The sequence below is a fragment of the Odocoileus virginianus genome, chromosome 24 (genome assembly GCF_023699985.2).
Source record: "Odocoileus virginianus isolate 20LAN1187 ecotype Illinois chromosome 24, Ovbor_1.2, whole genome shotgun sequence".
In the NCBI taxonomy this organism is placed as follows: domain Eukaryota; kingdom Metazoa; phylum Chordata; class Mammalia; order Artiodactyla; family Cervidae; genus Odocoileus; species Odocoileus virginianus.
In genome coordinates, this window is record NC_069697.1 from 9,927,270 (window position 1) to 9,950,568 (window position 23,299).

Consider the following 23,299-nt stretch of genomic DNA (forward strand, 5'->3'; position numbering starts at 1 on the left):
AGTACCCATCTCACAGCATTGTCCTCAGACTCAAATCAGTTGCTGCATGTAGAACATTTAGACCAGGGCCTGACACTTAGTTCTCCACTGATGTTGGCTGTTACTACAATTTTACTAGAAATCTCATTAAACAATCTCTACCCAAGTAAATCTTTAGTTTAATAAATGCTCTTTATTTCCCCTGTACATTGTGTTGAAGCTTATCTTATGCCCTCCATGTCTGCTCAAAATTACTAAATTATATGTTTACCAAAGATCATTTGTTTTTGTTCCCAAACCTTTCTACTTTCACAGCACTTTTTTTTTAAATTAGTCAATTTAAGTAAATATTATATAGAGCCAAAAATTAAATAAACTTGGTTCATGTCTGAACACTAAGCTGAATTATTTGGAAAGACTAGATAAGGGCAAATATTAAAACACATTATCAGTGAGAAATACAACTTCAGCAAAGTCTAGGGAAGAATTTGTAAATTTCCAGGAGGATTCTACATTCATATAGCTTTTTGAGTCTCTTAGTTATCACTTTAAAAAGAAACTCAAACTTAAAAAGTTGAAAATGTTTAAAGGATGAAGCTATCAAATAAACATGATGTGAAACTCCAGGCACTGGAATTATACTAAAAGAAAAATCCTAGGGTTTCATCTAAATTTGCAAGTGCCTGAATATTTACATATTTTTACTTAAGATGAAATATTTAAAGAATTTATGTATTCTTTATGATACACCCCTTAAACCAAATATTTCAATTATCAGATATCTCCATCTCTATTCTGTTATATAGGAGGCCTTCTATAGTAACTATAGTAACAGCTTAGGAAAAAGAAACAGAAAGCTGAAAGATTAGGGCTGGCCCAGAGAAATAAAAAATGTAAATAATAATAATGAATGAAAACATTAGATTTTTCTATTAGTCCATCTCATCTAAACAGAAAGGAGGCAGAGTTCTGTTCAGTTTTTTGGTTTTTTTGTTTTTTAATCTAAGTATCTTGTTTTTTTATCTTAAGAATTTGAGTGAATGAACAAGGTACATCTTTCTCAGGAACCCAAACCTAAACACATGGAATATCTTGTATGCTCAGAACTGTTGGCAGTGTTCTAGAAGACATGATAACATTAAAAAAAAAAAAAAGCCAACTCCTTTTGAAATTTCAAAGAGTGAATCCTAGTATATAATTTTAGGTGATGACTTTAAAATGTTTTCATCTTCACTTTTTGTAGTGGATTAAAATCACATGTAATTTTTTTGCAAAGCAAATCATATTTGAAATATATTAAAAATAAGTAAATACTTTCATGTAGATAGAGTTAAAGAAATGTTTACAAAAAGCACTCAGTAGATTATTTTTAAAGCAAATAGAGACAAATTCTCTCTTGTGCAACTTGTATTGATATTTAGCTAAAGGCATATGTCTTCTGTGAATAAAGAGCTTTTACACATTAGCAAAAAAAAAATGAAAATTTCTATAATGATAGAAAAGTGAAAAAGCTATGAATAGGAAATTCGTTTAAATGCTAAAATAAATAAGTATATGAAAACATTTTAACTTTCCTAGTAACTTTTAAAATGTAAACTTAAGCAATGCAGTCATTAACATTGACAAACAGGGAGAAAAGACTACACAATAGAATCTGGCAACTAAGGTTCAAAAGTAATAAAAATATAAATGCCCTCTATACAAATATTGCTACGGAAATAACCACAGTCAATGTAATAATATAACTACAGTCATACTCACTATGGCACTGTATGTAAATACAATGAAACTGCTAAATAAGCAAAATGTCCCATATTAGGGGGTTGGTTAAATAAATTAAAGGAGGTATGCAGCAATTAACAATGATACTACATTACATATTTAATATTAATAAAATGGGGGAAATATTCATGTTCTGTTATTGGGCTTTAAAAGTACAAAATAATATGTAAAAATAATTTATTTTTATAAAATGAGAAAGAAAGTAGAATGTAAAGGTCTCTATCAAAAAGAATGAAAATATTAATGATTTTAATAATTAACAATATATTACCTGTCTTTCAAATGTTAATTTCTCTTTGAGCCATAATCAGAACTGACTTTTTCCTCCTTGGAATGCCAGAGCACTCTGCTTCTATCTCACATTAAGGAATAAAACTCTGTCATCTTCTACTAAACCTGCTTGTGAACATGTCTTCATTTTCTTAGCATGGCTATCCTCTCTCTGTAATCAGGGCATACATATTTCATATCCTGTGTAGTGGTGGGTAGTATGACTTATAAAATCATGATATTAAGATGCATATTTATTGACTATTTACAATTTGCCAGGCACTGAGTTAAGGCCTGCTGCTGCTGCTGCTCCTAAGTTGCTTCAGTCGTGTCTGACTCAATGCGACCCCACAGACGGCAGCCCACCAGGCTCCCCCGTCCCTGGGATTCTCCAGGCAGGAACACTGGAGTGGGTTGCCATTTCCTTCTCCAATGCATGAAAGTGAAAAGTGAAAGTAAAGTCACTCAGTTGTGTCCAACTCTTAGCGACCCCATGGACTGCAGCCCACCAGGCTCCTCCGTCCATTGGATTTTCTAGGCAAGAGTACTGGAGTGGGGTGCCATTGCCGTCTCCGGAGTTAAGGCCTAGGGACTATGGAAAATCTGATAATATACTTACTTGGCCTACTGTGGGATGAATCAAGGAGAGAGAATTATGTAATAGCTTTTTATAAGTATACAGAGCGATAACTTGGGAAGGGAAGCAAACCCAGACTTTGGAGTTTGATGAAAACTTTTCAGAGGAAGGACATTCCGGGATCATCAGAGGGAGGAAGAATTGGAGGCCAGTGACCCTGGAGTGGGAAGAATGTGCCAGGCAGGAGAAGAACAATGGAAAAAGCTTATGATCAACCCAACTCATAAAAGTTTAGGAAACTGAAAGTAGTTCTGTGTTCCCGGGATCCCGATCTGAGGAAATAAAGCCTTTGAGGTGAACTGAGAATAGATGAAGGAGGGTCTCATAAGCTCTCTTCACATTTGACTGTTCTTTGAACAACTGAGTATGCCCTTACCTTTCCCAGCTTCTGATTTAAGTTCCTTCAGTTTGCCTAGATATTTTTAGAAAAATAGTGCTTAATTACTCAATTTTCCTTTAAGAAACAGGATGCTAAATATAAGTCAGTTATATTTTATTTTTCATCTTTAAGTTGGGACTTCTGTTGCTTTTACTTTTGCAAGATTAGGAATTTTAAATATTTTTGTTCAAATTTGCTCTTGGGAGGAGAATGTTAACAGAAACCAGTCATGATACTTCTCTCTCAGTTGGAAGTTACTCAGGAAACTCATCATCTGAATTCTGTTTATAGTAACTATTATAATGGCCTTCTCAACTTTTATTTTAAATATATTCTGAATTACTTTTTAAGCTTCAGTAGTACTTCAGCATATAACATTTATATACATTTTAATATGCTATCAGTTCAGTTTTGTTACTCAATGGTGTCTGATTCTTTGCGAGCCCATGAATCGCAGCACGCCAGGCCTCCCTGTCCATCACCAACTTCCGGAGTTTACTCAAACTCATGTCCATTGAGTCGGTGATGCCATCCAGCCATCTCATCCTCTGCCGTCCCCTTCTCCTCCTGCCCCCAATCTTTCCCAGGATCAGGGTCTTTTCCAATGAGTCAACTCTTCGCATGAGGTGGCCAAAGTATTGGAATTTCAGCTTCAGCGTCAGTCTTTCCAATGAACACCCAGGACCGATCTCCTTTAGGATGGACTGGTTGGATCTCCTTGCAGTCCAAGGGACTCTCAAGAGTCTTCTCCAACACCACAGTTCAAAAGCATCAATTCTTCGGTGCTCGGCTTTCTTTACAGTTCAACTCTCACATCCATACATGACTACTGGAAAAACCAAAGCCTTGACTAGACAGACCTTTGTTGGCAAAGTAATGTCACTGCTTTTAAATATGCAGTCTAGGTTGGTCATAACTTTCCTTCCAAGGCACAAGCATCTTTTAATTTCATGGCTTCAGTCAACATCTGCAGTGATTTTGGAGCCCCCCCAAAATAAACTCTGTCACTATTTCCACTGTTCCCCCATCTATTTCCCATGAAGTGATGGGACCAGATGCCATGATCTTAGTTTTCTGAATGTTGAGTTTTTAGTCAACTTTTTCACTCTCCTCTTTCACTTTCAAGAAGTTATATATAAGAATTTGTTAAAGTATATATTTTCTCTAAATATATCTTAGGAAAAAGTTAAAATGGATATATGGATATCCATATATGGATATATGGATATAAGAAAGATAAACACTTTTAAATTTTGACTTTGTGTTTCTAGCACTGGAATCTAGTGCATTGGAAAGGAATATAAGAATATATGTAATAAAATGAAGCAAATTCTCCAATTTACTCTGATGTTCAGTTCAGTTCAGTCACTCAGTCCTTTCTGACTCTTTGCAACCCCATGAACCGCAGCACGCCAGGCCTCCCTGTCCATCACCAACTCCTGGAGTCCACCCGAACCCATGTTCATTGAGTCGGTGATGCCATCCAACCATCTCATCCTCCATCATCCCCTTCTCCTCCTGCCCTCAATCTTTCCTAGCATCAGGGTCTTTTCAAATAAGTCAACTCTTCGCATGAGGTGGCCAAAGTATTGGAATTTCAGCTTTAGCATCAGTCCTTCCAATGAACACCCAGGACTGATCTCCTTCAGGATGGACTGGTTGGATCTCCTTGCAGTCCAAGGGACACTCAAGAGTCTTCTCCAACACCACAGTTCAAAAGCATCATTTCTTCTGCGCTCAGCTTTCTTTACAGTCCAACTCTCAGATCCATACATTAAGACCATATAAAAAAAAGTTATACTGAAGTTAGCTGTGTGCCTGAAAATTGAAATAATTTTACTTTCCTATCTTTTGCCCAGTATTTGAACTTACCTCATTTTTCCTTTTTTTTTTTTTTTGTATAAGACATGGAACCAGAAAAATCCAATTAACATCAGAAATCACATCCTTTATCAGAAAATGATATAATTTGGAGAAGGACTAAGGAAAGAATGAATGTTATTTGCAAGTTTTTCTCAATGTTTGAATTTGTCATCTGGTATTCCTTTTTAAAATATTTTATCCTTTTCTAATATTAAGACAGGGACAAAATTATGAGAGAAATAGGGATTTATAAATAAAAAGCAAACAGGTTTTGGGGGCAGGTAATTCACACGGTATTTATAAAACATTAAATATTAAGGTACTTTCATTTATGAAAACCACTTAAGAGGTAGTGAGTTTAGCATTACATCTTCAAAAAGTACTGCTGCCTAGAGTTCACCTTGAGATGCTGGATTACATTAAAAAGGAAAAATCTCACAAAAGAATAAACTCTTGGTCTTGCTTGGGAGAAAAATCTAAACTTTAGAGGCTAGCTCGAAAGTCTATTTTGGTTGCAGCCTTCAAGTCTGATAGGACTCACAGCTCTTCAATTGAAAACCTATTAAAAGTAGCAGCAAGGTTAATGAAGAGCAAGCTAGATCTGGGAATAATGCATGCTGACATTGACATGCTTGCTGCCACAGTTCTGCTCTGTGGGCTTGGGGAGGCTGCTGTCTGCCCAGCCCTGGGGGAGGGGAGGAGTGCAAACGGACTCACAGTTCTGGATGTTGGAGGAGCTGAAGGACTGGTTAGGGAAACCATCTCCTGGATTGCTAATCGGAGCTTTAAGCGATGCAGAGGGTTGCTGATTCCAATTTCTCTCTGGATCTCAGTGTCCGATAAAGCAGACATAATGGCACCGCTCTTCACATTGGCTCTGCAGGCTGCCACGTACCAAGCAGGCATTCCCAACCAGAGCTGTTGGATTGGGGAAAAAAATGTACCCAGATTATAACCATAGTTAACCATTAACACTATGTGCTAGATCGTATTCTAATTACCTTACTTGTATGAACTCATTTATACCACAACCCCATGAAAGAGGTGCTATTATTATTTCCCCCAGAGCAGAAAGAGGCACAAAGACATTAACTAATTTATTCAAAGAACCAGTTAGGCAGTAACGGAAATAAAGATTGGAAAGGTAGCCTTCAGGGTATGCAATTTAACAACGAATTTATGAGGGATAAATATAATAGCTGCACCTCACCAAATCTCCTCTAGAGTTTAAGGACAAGAACAGCTACAAGCTGCATTTGGTAAAGGCTCAATTAACACATTTGTTTAATAAATGACTTCAATTTATAATTCTCCTTTGGAATTCTGAGTGCTTTTGATCAAAGGCTTTAATGTGGCTAAGCGACATTTCCAACCTACCTACCTATGCTATGTGCTAATTTGTATGTGCTCAATTAGATGCTAAATAGGAAAATACTTTTTGGAGAATGAAATGATGGGCTAATGGAAGAGGCTAACAGTATCAGCACCTGTAAAACATTAATTAAAGAGAGTTACAAAACGAATAATGCTCTAGAAATTACGGACTCTGATTTTTCAACTTTGCTGTGAGGCTTTGGAAAGACAGTTGAATTGGTAGTGCAGTGAACACAGCATGATGCCCAGCATGCATGTGAAGCCCAGCGTGGATGCACTAAGTTGGAGCATCAGAATTGCACACGGTTCGTAAGGAATATTCTTGCCATCCCTCTGCCCGCTCCCTTGTCGTTAGCTATGAATAAGAAGTGGGGCACCTACTGGTGAGCTTAAATTTTTAAAAAGCTAAAATACTATTTTGGGGAGGTATTATATTTGTTGATATGAACAGACTGAGCAAAAGGAGAGAACACTGAGAGTGAGCGCAAGTGAAGGAACAAGAGAAGAAAAACCATAAATCAGCAATATATAACGCCAAGAGCTCTAGACTAAGAATCAGAGGGCTCAGGCCTTCCCTGTCACTGGTGAGTTGTAGAAGTCCTCTGTACCTCAGCCCTGTTGCCCTCATTTATAAAATGGATGAGATTTAGCTTTATTATTCCTAAGGCTTTGTTTCAGGCAGCTTCTAAGATGGTTCCAAATTATCTCACTTCCTGATATTCCTGCACTTGTATCACCCACTTCCTCCAAGTTGGGGCTGGACCTGGAGACTTACTGTAATGAAAAGACTGTGATAAAACTGACTGGCGCTGGTGGTGAAGAACCCACTTGCCAGTGCAAGGGATGCCAGAGACCCAGGTTCGATCCCTGGGAAGATCCCTTAAAGGAGGGCATGGCACCCCACTGCAGTACTCTTGCCTGGAGAATCCCGTGAACGGAGGAGCCTGGCAGGCTACAGTCCACAGGATTGCACAGAGTCAGACACGACTGAAGCAACTTAGCACACGTGCGAAAGTGATGGGATGTGACTTTCTAGGTTAGGTTATGAACAGACGGGCTTCATTCCAGCTGGTCCTCTCTGCCTCTCTCCTCTGAGCTCTTGCTCTGGGGGAAGCCAGCTGTCGAGCTGTGAGCACTCCTGTGAGATGCTCACGTGGAAGGGAACAGATGTCTCTGGCCAACAGCAGCAAGGAGCGGAGTCAGCTCAGAATTGGATTTTCCTCCAAGTTAAGTCTTGACACGACTGGGGCCCTGGGCTGACACTCTGCCCTCAGTCTTGTGAGAGACTTTGGATAGAGGCCGTAGGTAAACCATGTCCAGATTCCTGACCCACAGAAGTCATGAGGAAAAGAAATGCTACGTGTTGGGATAATTTGCTACGTGATGATAAATAACTAATACTGATTTTTTTTTTTTAATTTTAAAAATTCTTCTATGTTAAAGGGTTGCTTGCTTCTGTAGAGGAATTAAAAAGTGAAATCATTCATCCAACGTGGCCTGGGCTGTGACTGAGATAAGAGAAAGGAGACAGGTGCGGTGCATGACTCACAATAGCATCTCCTACATGTTAGGCACAGGAATTGACCTTGTCTTGACAGATATGATTATATACGAGAAAAGACTGGATTTGAATTCATAGTTTGTAAACTGAAGTTGTTCAAAATACCTAAACACCTAAATATACCTTCACTGGACCTGGATGATTTTCACTTCTTTTTACCTCCTCTATACTAAGATATTTGGACTTCCATACTGGTTAACATTACCAATACATGGTTGCTAATACCTGGTTACCAAGGTCATTCCTGATTGTGCTGTGTGCTAAGTCGCTTCAGTCATGTCTGACTCTGTGACCCTATGGACTATAGCCTGCCGGGCTCTTCTGCCCATGATATTCTCCAGGCAAGAATACTGGAGTGGGTTGCCATGTCCTTCTCCAGGGGATCTTCCAGACCCGGGGATGGAACCCACGACTCTTAACATTTCCTGCCCTGGCAGGCAGGTTCTTTACTGCTAGCGCTACCTGGAAAGCCCCCATCCCTGATTAGACTTTCACAAAGTTCTTGGTGTGTGAAGCATCAGACTTATTTGTATCCATCACTCAGTGGGCTGTGCACTCAAGGAGGTACTAAAGGAGGTGAAAGTTAAGAGCTCTCATTCTTTGGATCACCCACCGCACTCATTGTGTTTATTCCATTTTATAATTTCAGTCACTTTAGGGAGCAGACTAGAAGCAATTTTTGTGTGCTCAGGAAAGCTTTAATTAGCAGAAACGCCGCTGCCTGTCATTTTTAAGCCCTTAATGTCAGTAAATCTTGTTGTTGTTTTTTTAATAAAGGATCTGTTCATCACTTGCCAAAATAGCAGCTAACTCTGTGAAACCGTAGCTCATTTTACTGGAGAGAAACTGCACAATGAGTTGCTCTCAGTTTTGTGGTGGGCTTTCTTAAACATTTTGTCTTATTATTGATTTTTTAAATATAGTAATTTTAAAGACATATTTGGAAGAACAGCTCTGATCACTAATAAGCTAAAAAATTTCCTGACTGATATGAAAGAATAAAATAAAGCAAGACACAGGCTTCTTTCACTTAGTCCAAAAAAAAAAAAAATGCAAAGCATGTTTTTATATTTATATGGGCAAGATAATTTTTTAAACTGAAATGAGTTTTGTTGTCCCTCATTGATTAATTCATTAGCTCTGGATTTGATATAACAACAAAGGTGAATGATTTTATAATCCTGAACCTTTTAAAACAATGGGTTCTAATTGTCTCTGCCAAGCAACAAAAGTTCAGACTGTCAGTCCCTTGGTGTTCTTGGGCTATTGGCTCCAGGATGTTGCAGACCAAAATCTGCAGATGCTAGAGTCCCTATGGGGCCTGACTATCCAGGGCTCATCCAGGGATTTGTATCAGATTGAACGTGTTTGGTTGAATCCATGGACAGGGAACCTATGGATATGGTGGACTGACTCTACTTCCCTTCATCTTGATATCAGCATATCCTAGCAGCTGCCAACAGCCCACATTAGAGAACTGAACAGAAGGGGCAGTGAAACTATTGAGAAGTGGTATGAAAGGGCCCTTTGTGGTCAAATATGTATTTTCTTCACCATCCTGGCCTGCTTCTGCTGATCAGGTATTGATTCATTTATCCAGGCCATTGTGTTGTGCAGGATATGCTAACTGTAGTTCTCATTTCATTAAAAACATTCAGTCTAGACACCAAAGGGAACAAGGGTTTGTGTATTCTGCAAAACTCCACAAATGTCTAAATCTAGCTGGCTCCTTCATGTTCAGGAATGTCCTACAAGCAAAGGAATGGCTGCAAATGTCTTGGATCACACAGAAGTGCTAAAAATACGGACATAGCTCTTCTCTGTTAACCTGCTGATGAGGAAGGGCCCTGGGCTAATGTACTGGACAGATGCTTCCTAGCAACCACACATGAAAGTGTTAGTCGCTCAGTCGTGTCCGACTCTTTGCGACCCCATGGACTGTAGCCCGCCAGGCTCCTCTGTCCATGGGATTCTCCAGGCAAGAATGCTGGAGGGGGTTGCCATTCCCTTCTCCAGGGCATCTTCCTGACCCAAGGTTCAAATCTGGGTCTCCTACATTGCAGGCAGATGCTTTACTCTCCAAGGAGTGTTACTCAAGAATTGTTTCTTGACTTACTCTAGATATAAAGAGCACGGAATTTACTAAAACTTTCTTTCATCTCACTGCCTACTGCTCTGCCACAGTCACAAGAAAGCATCAGAGAAAAATCACAGCTATGACTGTGGGTCCCTAGATAAAGCAAACATTCTCTTTATAAGCTATTCCAGACTACCAGAAAAATGAAGATGTCAGGAACCTGGCTTTACTTGTCTCTAAAAATTGGATTGGATTGAAAGTCTTCTGATTTAATTCTCTTACCTCTAGCCATGCGACTACAGTGGGCCCATCCCATTGGGCAAAAGGTAATCCCTTTCTCCGAGCTTCTTCTAGAAGTTCATGCCTGAAGTATACAGCAAGGATTGTTAGTCAGGTAATATGGGAAAAGATGGCTATGATTATTTTTAATGACAATATTTTTTAAAAGCCCCATAATCCTTTGTAAGCTTTTTATGAGTTAATACAGAATAACAGAATTCTTTCTTCCTTTGAATAATACATGCAAATTATCCATTGATTTTATTAGAAATGAAACACTGATATCTAAAAATAATTTTCCCCAATACTGATTCACTGAAATTGAAACATTAAATGTTAATGGACTAAGAAACTGAATTATATTATCAGCAAATAACTTTATCCCTTAAACAAGAAAGTGCCCACATATACATATTCCTGCATGCATTACAGGATCTAAGTGAAGTTTCTTCCATCTGTCTTGTCTGCTTCTCTTTATTATTTCAATAGTAGAAACAAATGCCTGTTTATAGAGGCAGAAGATCAAGTCAGTAAATTTAGCCCCATTCAAATGATACACTTGATTTTAGTATGCTTCCTGGGTCCAGGTGGCTATCTTAGGAGTTAGTTTTTTGTGTAGACTACAACATTACTTCTCATTTGAAGGGAACTCCGAGGTACATTGACTTCCATCACTAAAAACAATGTAAGATATAAAATTCAATAGTACACTTATTTTCATTTACAATCACTACTGGTTTTAAAGAAAGCAAAGCATCTCAATGACAAGAAATGGTTGCTTCTGATAACAAAAATATGTGAAGAGCCTAGACAAATGCATCTTTAATCACTATCCCTACTACTGACCCTTGACATCCATTTACAAAACCAATTTCAGCTCGTTCATGATTGAAATAACAAGTCTGTGTTTCTTTGAAACTCAAATTGATATATACCTGGCCAGGACTATATTGGAAAATATATTCTCTATTCCTTAGATACATTGATCTTACACACACATTTTATACATATTGTTTTATTTTGAATGTGTGTCTTTCATGCTTAAGAACTCCGAAATGAAGCATTTGATTACTTCCTGCTATCAATTGATTAATTGCTTATTGTGGTGGACTATAACATGTTAGAATATATAATAAAGATGTTTTCTAACACAAAAGCTTTCCGTGTGCAATAGATGCTACCAAAAAATGCAGTGCAACAAAGTAACAAGGAGGCAAAACAAAGATTATAGTTAATAGTAGCTGAAAAGACACACAAATCAACTGCTTTTTCACTTCATGGGATAGTAAAGAAGACGTGTGTCAGCTATTCAGCACCTGGGAAGGGGAACAGCGACACTGGTGCCCTGACTCCAAAGCGAAACTAGAGTAGCTCCCTCACCTGCTTCGCTGGACTTTCAGCCATCTCCTCAGGCTTTCCGAGGACATGCCTGCATTGAAAATTCGGCTTTTTGAATAGCCTAGTCTCACTGTGATAGATATATCGACTAGAAATGAGTCGAAGGGTTAAACTACAAACCATCAGGTAATTATTGAGCACCTATTGTGAGCTGAGACCTGAGACTCACACAGACAAGCACCCAGTTTTACAGGAGATCCCTGGTTAAATAGAAAAAGCAAATACATGAAACTGTTTAAAAACAGCGCAGTTCACAAATAGATGCTAAACTCGATGACGCACATTCTGAGTATGATGTTTTGGAGAAGGGGTTAATATTTGTAGCAATGGAAATGAGCAGCAGAGACTTCAGAGGAACTGAACTGACTTTGAAGGGCTGGTGGAAAGGAGTCAGGGATGACATTCCAAGCACAATGAGCAGTAAGGACGCAGGGGCAGAGGCAGGACTGAACACAGCACACGTGCAAGAAAATTTAGAGTGGGTTTCCACGGGGCCCAGGAGCATTATCAAGAGCTGTAACGTTACATCCATTGGGGGGAAAACGCTTCAGTTATGTGACAGGTGAGTAGCATTAGAGGGGAAGAAACAAATACACATTTACACCTGGTTTTTGCTACATTTAGCCAAAAAAAAGCAAGTCAATATGCACTCATCACCTAGAAAGCACATAACATTTTCACAAGGAAATTACATAAATTGTACATAAGCCATTTTTGAAAAGTAGAACATTTCAATTGTGAATCTTCTAACGAGTTCCCTGATTTAAAAAGCGTGCCACAGGAACTGGAGTGATCCTGTTAAAAGTTAAGTCAGATAATGTAACTTCTCTGCTCATAACCCTCCAATTAATATCTGCCTCACTGAGAATAAAAGCTAAACCAGCTGTTAGGATCCATTCTACCCTTTGTTCTCTGACTCAAGCCCACATCAGCAAGCAACACTGGTTTCCTTGTTGTTCCCTGGACACAGCCCAGACCTTTTTCTGCCTCAGGAACTTTGCACCTGCTGTTGCCTCATTCTGAATGCTTGCCTGCTCTACCTTCACATGCCTTACTCTTTGTATACTTTTAAATCTTTACTCAAATGTCACTTTCTCTCTGACTGTCTCTTCCCCTCTTTCCCATAATACCGAGAAGACATTCCTTATCTCCATTCCTTGCCTTATTTTTTCCCACGTCACTTATCTTCTAACATAATGTATCATTTATTCCTCAACCTGTCATCTCATGAAAGAAAATAAGCTCAAGAGGGACCAATGCCTCAAGTACATACTCTGTTCAGAGGTGCATCTGAAGCATCTAGAACAGTCAGGCACCAAAGAGGTGTTCTGTAAGCAGTAGTGAATGTTGAACATGTCAGCCGGTATTTATTTACATTTAGTTGCTTCTGTAATTTACACCTGGTTTTTGAGGTGTAAATTACATCTCATAATATACTTTTAGTACATTTTTTTCAGTCACTTTATAAGAACAGCACCCATTGCAGATGATTCTAAGAGTTCAATCTGGTTTGTGACCCCTGATAGGAATCTGGTTAAGAGGCAATCCAATGAGCTCAAGTAATCCTATTCTCCTTTTGAACAGAAATTTATCATACAGTTGTTTGAGAAATCACTGGACATTATATCCCTTGGAAAATTTTTCTTTGTGCTTTGTTACATTTAAATTACAAACACTCATAGCACAACAGCTTTAGTAAGAGTATGCAAACGTCAGGGGGAGGGTGTAATTTCCTTGGTTCTGTCTCACTGCAAAGATTTGAAACAGTAGACCCATGTTACAGCTCGATTACAGCTCAGAGTTTTACTCGGCAAGCAAAGGAACCTACACCCTCGAGGCACGACAGGCTGACCCTAAAGGAAAGGTGAACAGAAGAGAGGCCAGAGGCCCAATTTTGGCTCCTCTTTTTAAACGTTTTTTCTCTTCCCCCTGAGCCTGCCCTATGTAAATTGGGCTAGCCAGGAGGGCTGTTTGTTTCACCTGAGGTTCTCACTCCAGTCCTCCGACCTTCCTTTGTTCTATTTTCGTGGGCTTTTCCCTACTTTGTCTTTTAGCCACTGCCATTCTGGACTCCTTTTTCTTTTCTAACTACTTAACACAAAGATAATGGGATAAGGGTCCAGGGGATTCTGCCCTTTGGCCCTTAGCTGGCAGGGCTAAATCACAAATAGAGGCCTCTGAACAGACACACTTGGAACTGTGACAAACAGGCCAGACTGGAGTGGATGACTGGCTTTTACTCTAGGGCTGTGTGTTGCATGATATTAATCCAGGTCTGCCTTTCCTTAACCCAAGGGCTGTAGTAATTATGTAAAGCAATGCACTGAAATTCTCCAAGAAATATTTAATTTTTCTCTATTAAAAAAATCAGCATCATATGGAATTTATTTAAGAGACATATATCTGGACATGCTGGCTTGGGAGAGAGGCATGGTTGGGAAAACAAAGCAATTTGGTTACTGCTAAAATTCTTGGAAATCACTGAGTTTAATACATGGTGATCTCATGAGAGATGATTAAGGGTAAGCATAGTATTAATTGCATGAAGGCATGCTTGTGGCCATCAGATATTTTGAAGTTACTTTCAGAGAAACAGTGACCTGAACTATTAGGAAATACTAAATTTAAAAAAAGTGACTTGGGATAAACAGGCATTTTGGCTACACGGGTGTTCTCTGTTCTCCTTCCTTCCTTCTCCCTCGCTTCTCCCTTACTTCCTTCTCTCTCTCTCTCCATTTCTTTCTTTCTCCCTTCCTTTTTCCTTTCTTTCTTTTAGATAATCTAATATCTAACCATCCTTTCCCCTCAAATCACTTACATGTACGCATCACTATAAACAGGGGCACCCATATGTGTCTTAAATTTTAGAACAGATTTTAGAGGACAGTCAGTAGCACTTCCTTCTACAGGAAGTTTCAGGTACAAGATTGTCATTTCCTGTGTGGAAACAGAGCACTATTGTAAGGGAAGGTCAGTTTTGAATCAGAAAAACTTCTGAGTCGCTGAGTCTTTTTCAGGAAACACATTCTTGTCCGCAATAAAGAATGCCACTAATTTCCCCAAAGGCCTCAGACTCTCTTGAGAAGGGTGTCAGTGAGTTGCCATAAATGGAATGCGGCACGTCAAGAAGGCCCAGCGCGTGGGGAACGCTCGGGTGTGTGAATAATTGGCAAGTTCCTAGGGAAACGTGCGGACGGCAGCCTGCACTTGTCCTACCTGATCCGAGACAGGAGCAAAGAGTGGGCACCCTAGTAATATCCACCACCAAGCACATCTAGATGAAGAGCTGAAAATGTCTAAAATGTGTAAATCTATCAAGGGCATTTTCTGGGCTTGTAGTTCTAACTCCTAATCCAGACTAATTTAAGCAAGTACGGTTTTGCTTGAATGATTCCATCCAAACAGAAATGTCTGCTTCCTCCTTTACAGGTTTTAGACCTTCAACTGTTTCAGTTTTGACCTCATAGGTAGAGTATGTTTGCGTTTCTTAGCTTTGTGCCTTTCATACTAAATGATATCCACATGCTCTTCTGCTTTGTCTTCCCACTGTATCTTGTTTTTCAAGGGACAATTAAAATGTTTTCTCTCTGAAACCATCCTACCTTGGACCTGGAGGCAATATTTAGTACTTATGTTTTTAGGCCCCTCAGTACCAAGCAATTTTTAATAGACTATCTTTAATATTTTGCTGAGTCAGAAATTTTGTTAGTTTTATTTTTTGTTTTGAGGTAAAAAACTCAACACATAGTAGGTCTATAAGAATCTAATGACTGCCTGCCTACCCTAGTCCCAGGGCATACACAGTCCCTGATCTAAAGCTCTTACAGTCTGGAACAACTTGTAAATCAACAATTTCACTAAGATGTTAAATGCTGAGAAATGAAATTCATTATTCAAAAATTCACAACCCTGGGGGCAGTGAGGTCTCCTTCTCCATATTCTTCCCAATGTGGATGGTTCATTGCTGTCAGAGAAAAGAGACTTTATTCTCGGACCACTTAGTCTAGGAGGCTATTTTGGAACTGCCAGTTTGCAATATGACTATCTAAATACCACATGGTTGTCTTTCCTCTCTCGCTCAGGCTGGCCATTTCAGTCACCACCCATTTAATGCCTGTCTATTTCCATTCTTACTTCCTATTTTATCTGCTTTTAATTTCTGTTTTCACTGCCACTGTTCTTTTTTCTCAGGCTTGTAATTGGCCTTACTCTCCAGGCTTCTTACCCTTGCGGTACATTGCCATGGAAAATAAATCTGTAAGAGCAGATCCGGTAATAAGTACAATGGGCTCTGAGGTGGGGATGCTTGGGCTGGATTCCTGGGGCCCTCCTTCTTAGCTGTGCACCCACGGACAAGTCACTTTTCCTTTCTGTAGCTCAGTTTCCTCATGCGTAAGATGAAGTTGATAACAGCACCTACCTCAGAGGGTTGGTATGAGAGTTAAATAAGAAAATATATTTAATGTGATGACACCTATAACTTGTACAAAAGAAACAGCCAATTAATGTGAGATAATATTATTGAACTGTCCTCTGAAAACCCTTCAATAGCTCCTCAAATGCCTACCACACAATCATCAGCTTGGACTAAACCTGTTGTAGTCTTGATCTTCCTTTCTAATAGTCTTCTCTGACTTCTAATTAGACCTGGAAACTTACTTTGGCAAATAATTTGAACATGAATAATTCCATCTTTGCAAGTACCGTTTTCCAGTGATTGTAAGTTGTTTCTCTTCTTTGATGATCACAATCATGAGTGCTCGCTAAGTTGCTTCAGTCATGTCTGACTGTGACTGTAGCCCGCCAGACTCTGCGATCCATGGGATTCTCCAGGCAAGAATGCTGGAGTGGGTTGCCATTTTCTCCTCCAGGGGATCTTCCCAACCCAGGGGTCGAACCCATATCTCTTATATCTCCCACATTTGCAGGCGCCTTCTTTACCATTAGCTCCACCTGAAAACTGAAACTGAAAGTCTCTCAACCATGTCTGACTCTTTGTGACCCCGTGGACTGTAGCCTGCCAGGCTCCTCTGTCCATGGGATTCTCCAGGCAAGAATACTGCAGTGGGTTGCCATTTCCTTCTCCAGGTTATCTTCCTGACCAGGGATCGAACCCAGATCTCATGCCTCAGAGGCAGATTCTCTACCATCTGAGCTATCAGAGAAGCTCTGGGATGTCTAAATCATAAAATGTCCTCTTACTTTTGATCCATCCCAGATCCCACAATGCCTCTTACATCCTTTAAAATCTGGAAATTCATAGTGTCAGTGTCACTCATAAAGTCTGTTTCCTGCCTGCCTGCATGTGCGTTCAGTCATGTCCAACTCTTTGTGACCCTATGGACTCTAGCCTGGCAGGCCACTCTGTCCATGGAATTTCCCAGGCAAGAATACTGGAATGGGTTGCCATTTCCTACTCCAAGGGATCTTCCTGATGCAGGGACTGACCGGCGTTTCTTATATCTCCTTCACTGACAGACAGGTTTTTTACCACTGTGCCACTTGGAAAGCCCATTAATGGCACCAAATGCATCCCTCCCAAGACTAACATTCAGGAGTAAGAGTTTACTCTTCTACTGCACCATGCATCTTTGCTTGATCTAGCCAAGAGTATCTTTTGATAGATTGCTGTCTCGTAATCCATGAAAATCTCAGTGTTGACAACCATCCAGGATCCTTGATTGAAGGTTGACTTTTAAGTACTCTATGTTTCTGTTAAGATCCAACTACTTATTACATCTTAATAAGGAGTAAGAATTTTGCTTAGCAGCTACAAAGATTGGGTGCAGAAAGATTAAAATGCCCTCTCTAAAATTAAATATGATATTTTGGCTACTACCAAAGATTTTGTTCAAACTCATTTGTAGATCATGGCAGTAAACTCACAGTCTGCCTCTCCTGTAGTATTCCCTACTTCTCATCCTTGTTCCAATTTCCAGAAAGACCTTTCTAACACAAATATTTTTGTAAGGGTTACCTGCTTTAAAAACTTCCATCCCACTTTGAAGTTTTTAAAGCAGGCAACTGAAAATAAGCTTCCCAGGTGGCACAGAGGTAAAGAATCCACCTGCCAATGCAGGAGATATAAGAGATGCAGGTTCGATCCCTTCAACAGGAAGACCCCCTGAAGGAGGAAATGGCAACCCATGCCAGCATTCTTGCCTGGAGAGTCCCATGGACAGAGGAGTCTGGTGGGCTACAGTCACTGGGGTCACCAAGAGTTGGACATGACTGAGCACACACACAGAACTGAAAATAAAGGTTAAATATCTTGGCACAACTAAAAAGACCCTTGGTGAAATGGCCCTTGGATTTCTCCCAGCTTCTTTTGCTCAATCAATACTTCAGTGCTTGCTATGTTCCAAATACCTCATTCTATTTTTTTACCCTCCATGACTTTGTATATGCCTTTATCTTTTGCCTGGGACATCCTTCTTTGCATCATAATTGTGGCAAACTCACACTTATATTTCTGACTCAGTTTAAACTTTATCCTTCCTGTTAAGATTCCAAGACCTTTCCCAGGCAGAATTCATTTTCTCTTCTACACAAATATTATAACTTGTATATATTCTAGTTATTGCACTTGCTATATTTATCATTTATGCTTTAATATTGTATTTAAATGTAATTAAAATGTATTACAATTGAATACAGTGAGTAATTGAATCTATTGTACTTTCTTGTTTATATGAACCACTTCATATTCTGAGATAAAATATCATGGTTTGAAAAATTAAAGTTTCTGTATGCAGACAAATTAGGCTCTGGATATTAGGTAATAATTGCTGGCATGCATTTATCACTTACTCTGTGATAGTAAGTGACAGTGTGAAGCACCATCCTTAGGGCTTTATATGTATAAGTCACTGAATCTTCACAGCCATCCAATAAGATACATGCTGATAGACATTTGCAGATGAGGACACTGAAGACAGAGACCACTTGGAACAGAGTCAGTGAGTGCAGAGCCAGAATTTGAGCACCAATACCCTGGTCAGAGTCAGCCTCTTAACCCCCACGTTATCCTCGGGCTAACTAACCTCTCTGAACTCTACATCATCATAAAAGGAGGACAGGAGTAACCACCTCTTTGTTAAAATGAAAGGCAATGATACTCTCCCACCTTTACTTCTCCTCTCATTGTTCATTCATGTGTAGATTCACATTAATTTGACTTCTGGTAATATACATAGTCTTTACCACCTTCACCATCACAAACTTCGGTCCCCAACACTATAAGACAAAAAAGGAACCTTCCTTTTCTTGCTGTTTCCTATTAAAAACAGGTTCTTCTGAATCTTGGCCAGAGGAAGGAAGTGAGCCCCATTTATATAATCAGGATGGAAAAGCTGAATTTGTAATTTGTTTCAGTTTAATTTTGCATTATTATAATACAAAGTAATTTTCTGGCTGAAAAATTTATCTTTAGGGTTTATTTATTTACTGTGGCACACAGCAAATACTTACTTATTGATATAACCAGGAGAAATAAATGACTTGATAAAACCAAGAATGAAATGTAAGTCAAAATAATTTGACAGTTGAATCTACTTCTTAACAGTACAGTACGGAGAATAAATCTGCACATAGTTCTAAAAGCAAATTTACATAACTTTATACTATTATTAATTATAAAATGTATCCTGGTCCTATAAACTTCAACAGTTAAGAGGGTAAAGAAAACATGATTTCTTCGAATTTCAACCAGACAATGAGTTATAATGCCATTATTCAGAAATCTATATCTATTGACCAATTCTGTGAGAATCAAAAGTACAAAAAACTGTTTCAAATTCTGGTCAGTAAATATGAAGGAAATATAGCACCATGTCAATTTTTTAAAAACATATGTAAGTTGAAAATATATAATCTTAATTAACATAATTATTCTAAACAGAAATATATTACAAATCCCAATCAACTGCTTCAGACATTGATTACCTAAAAATACACATTTAGCTCCATAAAATTAAGAGTCTCAAATCCAACATTAACAAGGTTGACTTGATTTTGAAAGCACAGCATGCTGTGATTCTGTATGTGGGTAAGTGCAAGTGTATGTGTAGGTATATCCTATTATGACACATATTCACACGTAGTACACATAAAGTCCATTGCACTTTTAAGTAGTGCTTTATTTAGATGCTCAGATACATGCTACATTGCTTGGAACTGAAATTATTTGAATATATAAATCCTAACTTCATTCATGTTGAAACCTTTTTTTTTTTTTCCTGCAAGCTACTTGAAATGGAGGGCACAGCCTCAGGAAAGAAATATATTTGTGAATTTGAGTTGGGATTTACATAATTTCACTCCTCATTTTATTTTGAATTTAATTACTTTCAAAACCATTAAAAAGGTGTAAACACACACATGCACGCACAAATGTGATGGAGCAATGCAATTACTCATGCTGTTACTGAAAGCTAGAGGGGCTTGTATTTCTTTCCAGTAAACAATTTCACTTTTGCAATATACTGTGGTCTGTTCTCCCCAGTCCCTTCCTGATTGTTAAATAGGAACTTACTGGAGAGGCATTGATAAGTTTTCAGGTTTATTTGGACTAGCCATTTAGACTAGATTGCTTTGGTGCTTCATCTAATTTTGAGTCCTCTTTAAATCAGATTTGAAGTTTATAGTTCTAAGCTTCTGAGATTATTTTTTCTCATACTCTTGTATTAGGAAGTTGGCAGAAAGTACAGATAATATAAGTCATTAACTCAAAGGTATGCAGAAAACACATGGAGCTTAAAGTCTTGTCTTCTGTTCCTAATTCAATATTCTTTCCACCTCAAATCTTTCCACATCTTTACTATGTTTGTACTGTCTTCTCCTGACATTTAACTTCCCGAGCTTCCTCTTAGTAATTGGACCAAGGAAATGATTTTGAGGTCTTAAAATGTTTAAATTTTAGGAGCATGCACAAGACAAGAAATTGAATTTTACAATTAAGGTAATTATATCAATTTCTTAAAGTCCACAGATATTGATGTATTATGAATTTATTACTTTTCAATATTTCATTCAAAAAGAAAAGGGAGAATAAAGTTTTATTTCTTGACATTATTTTCCTCATGAAACTTAAAATCATTAGAAGACAGAAGGCCACTATTACATGATGACATGTAAATAATTCTTCAAAATCCAGTGTCAGAGTATTGAATATTTTTAAAAAGTAAGGTCTTAACAACTTGCATTTGGCCAATGTAGTTGAATAGTACTCCAATCAGAGCTTGCCTTGCATTTTCAAGAACACTTCCTATAGCTTTCCTTAATATCACAAGTTATCCTAACTTAAGAAAACATTGCATTGTTAAATAATTAGTAGTAGTAATTATATCTTAAAGTTAGACTAGGAAAAATATAACAAATGTAAACCAAACTAATAAACAAAGCACATGATCTTGTATTGGCATATAAAATATCCACATTGCCAATTAGTGACACTTTCCATAGCTTCCTAAATAATTGCATTTCATTGGAGCCATTTTATTTGTTCCCTCAAAATGTTTGCTTAAAGTGTAAAAATCAATACCTCTCTCCATCTAAAGTGCTTTATAGCTCATCATGTTGTCCATGTGGGCATTTATAGAAATGTAATACTTTATATTATGCATAAACTGAAGCCTACTTGGTTTTAGAAATAAATAACATATTCTAAATTTAGTTCAAAAAGCAGAATTTGAAATTTGGAACAGTAATCTTAGTAATACACCTTTCAAAGCTTTAAGACTTAACTCATAGTATAGGAAACAGGGGAAAGAAACACAAGACCAAAGGGTTCAGTCAGAACCAAGGATTACTTTGGACTCAAATGTATAAGTCCTACTGGGGAAGATTCAGCATTTAACCCTCTTCATCTAAGGGCAGTTCTAGTAACTGACAAATTCATTTATCTCTTGAATATAATGCTAGTGGAGAACCACAAAGCACTTCAAAACACACAGGCAGAGTCAGCCATGCAGCACAGTCAAAAATACCCAAGTGACCTGCAGCTATTACTTAAGCCTCACTGAATGTCACACTAACCCCTAGAGAGTGACTTAAGAACTAGGGAAAATGTCATCTGGATTGTCTTTTGATATGTGTCCAGTAGAACCGAAGAAATTGAAGTGCCTGAAAGGCCGACATGATTCATTTAAATGTGAACATTTCTCTGAACCAATGATTCCTTTTATGGTAAGAAAATGAATACACTTCACAATTTTCATTTTAGGTCAGAGGCAGTGCAGCTTGTGTTACAACTGAAAGGAGAAATACTAAAGATAAAAGAAAAAGAGGATGGTGCTGAAAAGAAACATGTTCAGCAGCCATTGTGATTCAACTTACCCTGATGTGCTTTTCATGAGATGAAGGAGGACAGATGAAAAAGAAAAGCACACAAATGTTAATGGATACATTTCAATCCAAAGAAAGCCATGGAATAAAACAAGAGCATCATTTCAGATGTGCTGAAGCTCAAATACGAGAAAGACATGGTGTTCTGTTTTCTGTTTTTGTTTTGTTTTTTTTAAATTTCACCAATACACACATACTCACTGCATCCAAAAGCATAATCAGGCTGAAGGCAGTTCTAATAGTTGACCAGTAGTCTGTCTCTTGAAAATGAGCCACTCTGAAACATGCATGACCACATTTTCCCAGCCTGTAGTAAACCCCGGGAGGAAGTCAGGCAGCTTGTTAAAGAATATTCTTCACCTCGGGCCATCAGGTTATTGTACAAATAGAAGCAGTAACCTATTAAGTGGTGCTCGGGATCTCAAACAGATTTATAAGCTTAGAGCTTAAGAAAAATACAGCAGATTTCTGGAAAGGCAGTGACTCGAAGAAAGCACTAGTTTGAGGGTGGGACTATCTGGATTCTAGTTCACATACATAGTTTGGTCAAAGTCACTGGTAAGGTTCTGATGTTCAATCTCCCGAACATAATTTGAGGCAGGAAGAAATTTTCACATCCCAGATCCATTATTTTTTTATGACATTACACAGGTGCTATAAAATAATAATAATTATGTGCCAGTAATGAGGTCATGAAAAAGTTCTAAAAAATTCTATCACTCTTCTCCCCTTGCCACACTAATTCTTCCTCTTCTATTTGAGCTGGCAAAATAAAGCTTGAGCTTGTGCCAACTGGGTGTCTTTAAGTAGACACATTTATTTATTTGGACAGATGTTGATAAACATTGCTCTGAGGGGGAAAATGAACTAGATTAGTTCACCAATGTTACCAGATGTCATCACAAAAGTGTTGATTTAGTTGTGGTGTTTGAAGTAGCCCACTTGTTCCCTGGGTAGAGTAGAGGCACTGGGAAAATATGGAATATTAAATAACCCAATAAAAAGTCATGAGAATATTATTTTAAATTTTTATAAAAGCATAATAGATTCTTAGAAAAATAAAATTTACTACATAAAATATAATCAATGTAACAAAATATGAAGCAGATATTCCTATCTAAGAAATGAGGCAAGTTAGAGAGTTCCCTTTTTTTATTACACAATCATTATAAAGAAAAGCTGGAAGTGCAATGAACACCCTGCACGTGCCTCCTCCAAACGCATTCATTCAGAGAAACTGTGTATTCTTTCACTAAATGTGCATTTTGGAGAAATGCATATTCTTTGATTGACCTTAACTTCAGAACAGCTGTGACAGTATTTAAATTTTTCACATAAACAAAAACATAGCAATCC

General features: G+C 38.2%; 2 protein-coding genes across 23 annotated transcripts in view; one reads left to right on the plus strand and one right to left on the minus strand.

Moving 5' to 3' along the window:
- ACSS3 (acyl-CoA synthetase short chain family member 3) overlaps positions 1 to 23,299 on the plus strand; it is a 247,922-nt gene that overhangs the window by 190,402 nt on the left and 34,221 nt on the right. The window lies entirely within an intron of this gene.
- Positions 1 to 23,299, minus strand: part of PPFIA2 (PTPRF interacting protein alpha 2) — a 500,106-nt gene that overhangs the window by 26,585 nt on the left and 450,222 nt on the right. For all 21 annotated transcript variants that reach the window (XM_070454264.1, XM_070454272.1, XM_070454269.1 and 18 more), the window contains 2 exons: positions 10,205 to 10,286; positions 5,628 to 5,828 (listed from right to left, as the gene is read on the minus strand). In XM_070454264.1, the coding sequence (XP_070310365.1) occupies positions 5,628 to 5,828; positions 10,205 to 10,286 (283 nt within the window). The remainder of the gene's footprint in view (positions 1 to 5,627; positions 5,829 to 10,204; positions 10,287 to 23,299) is intronic.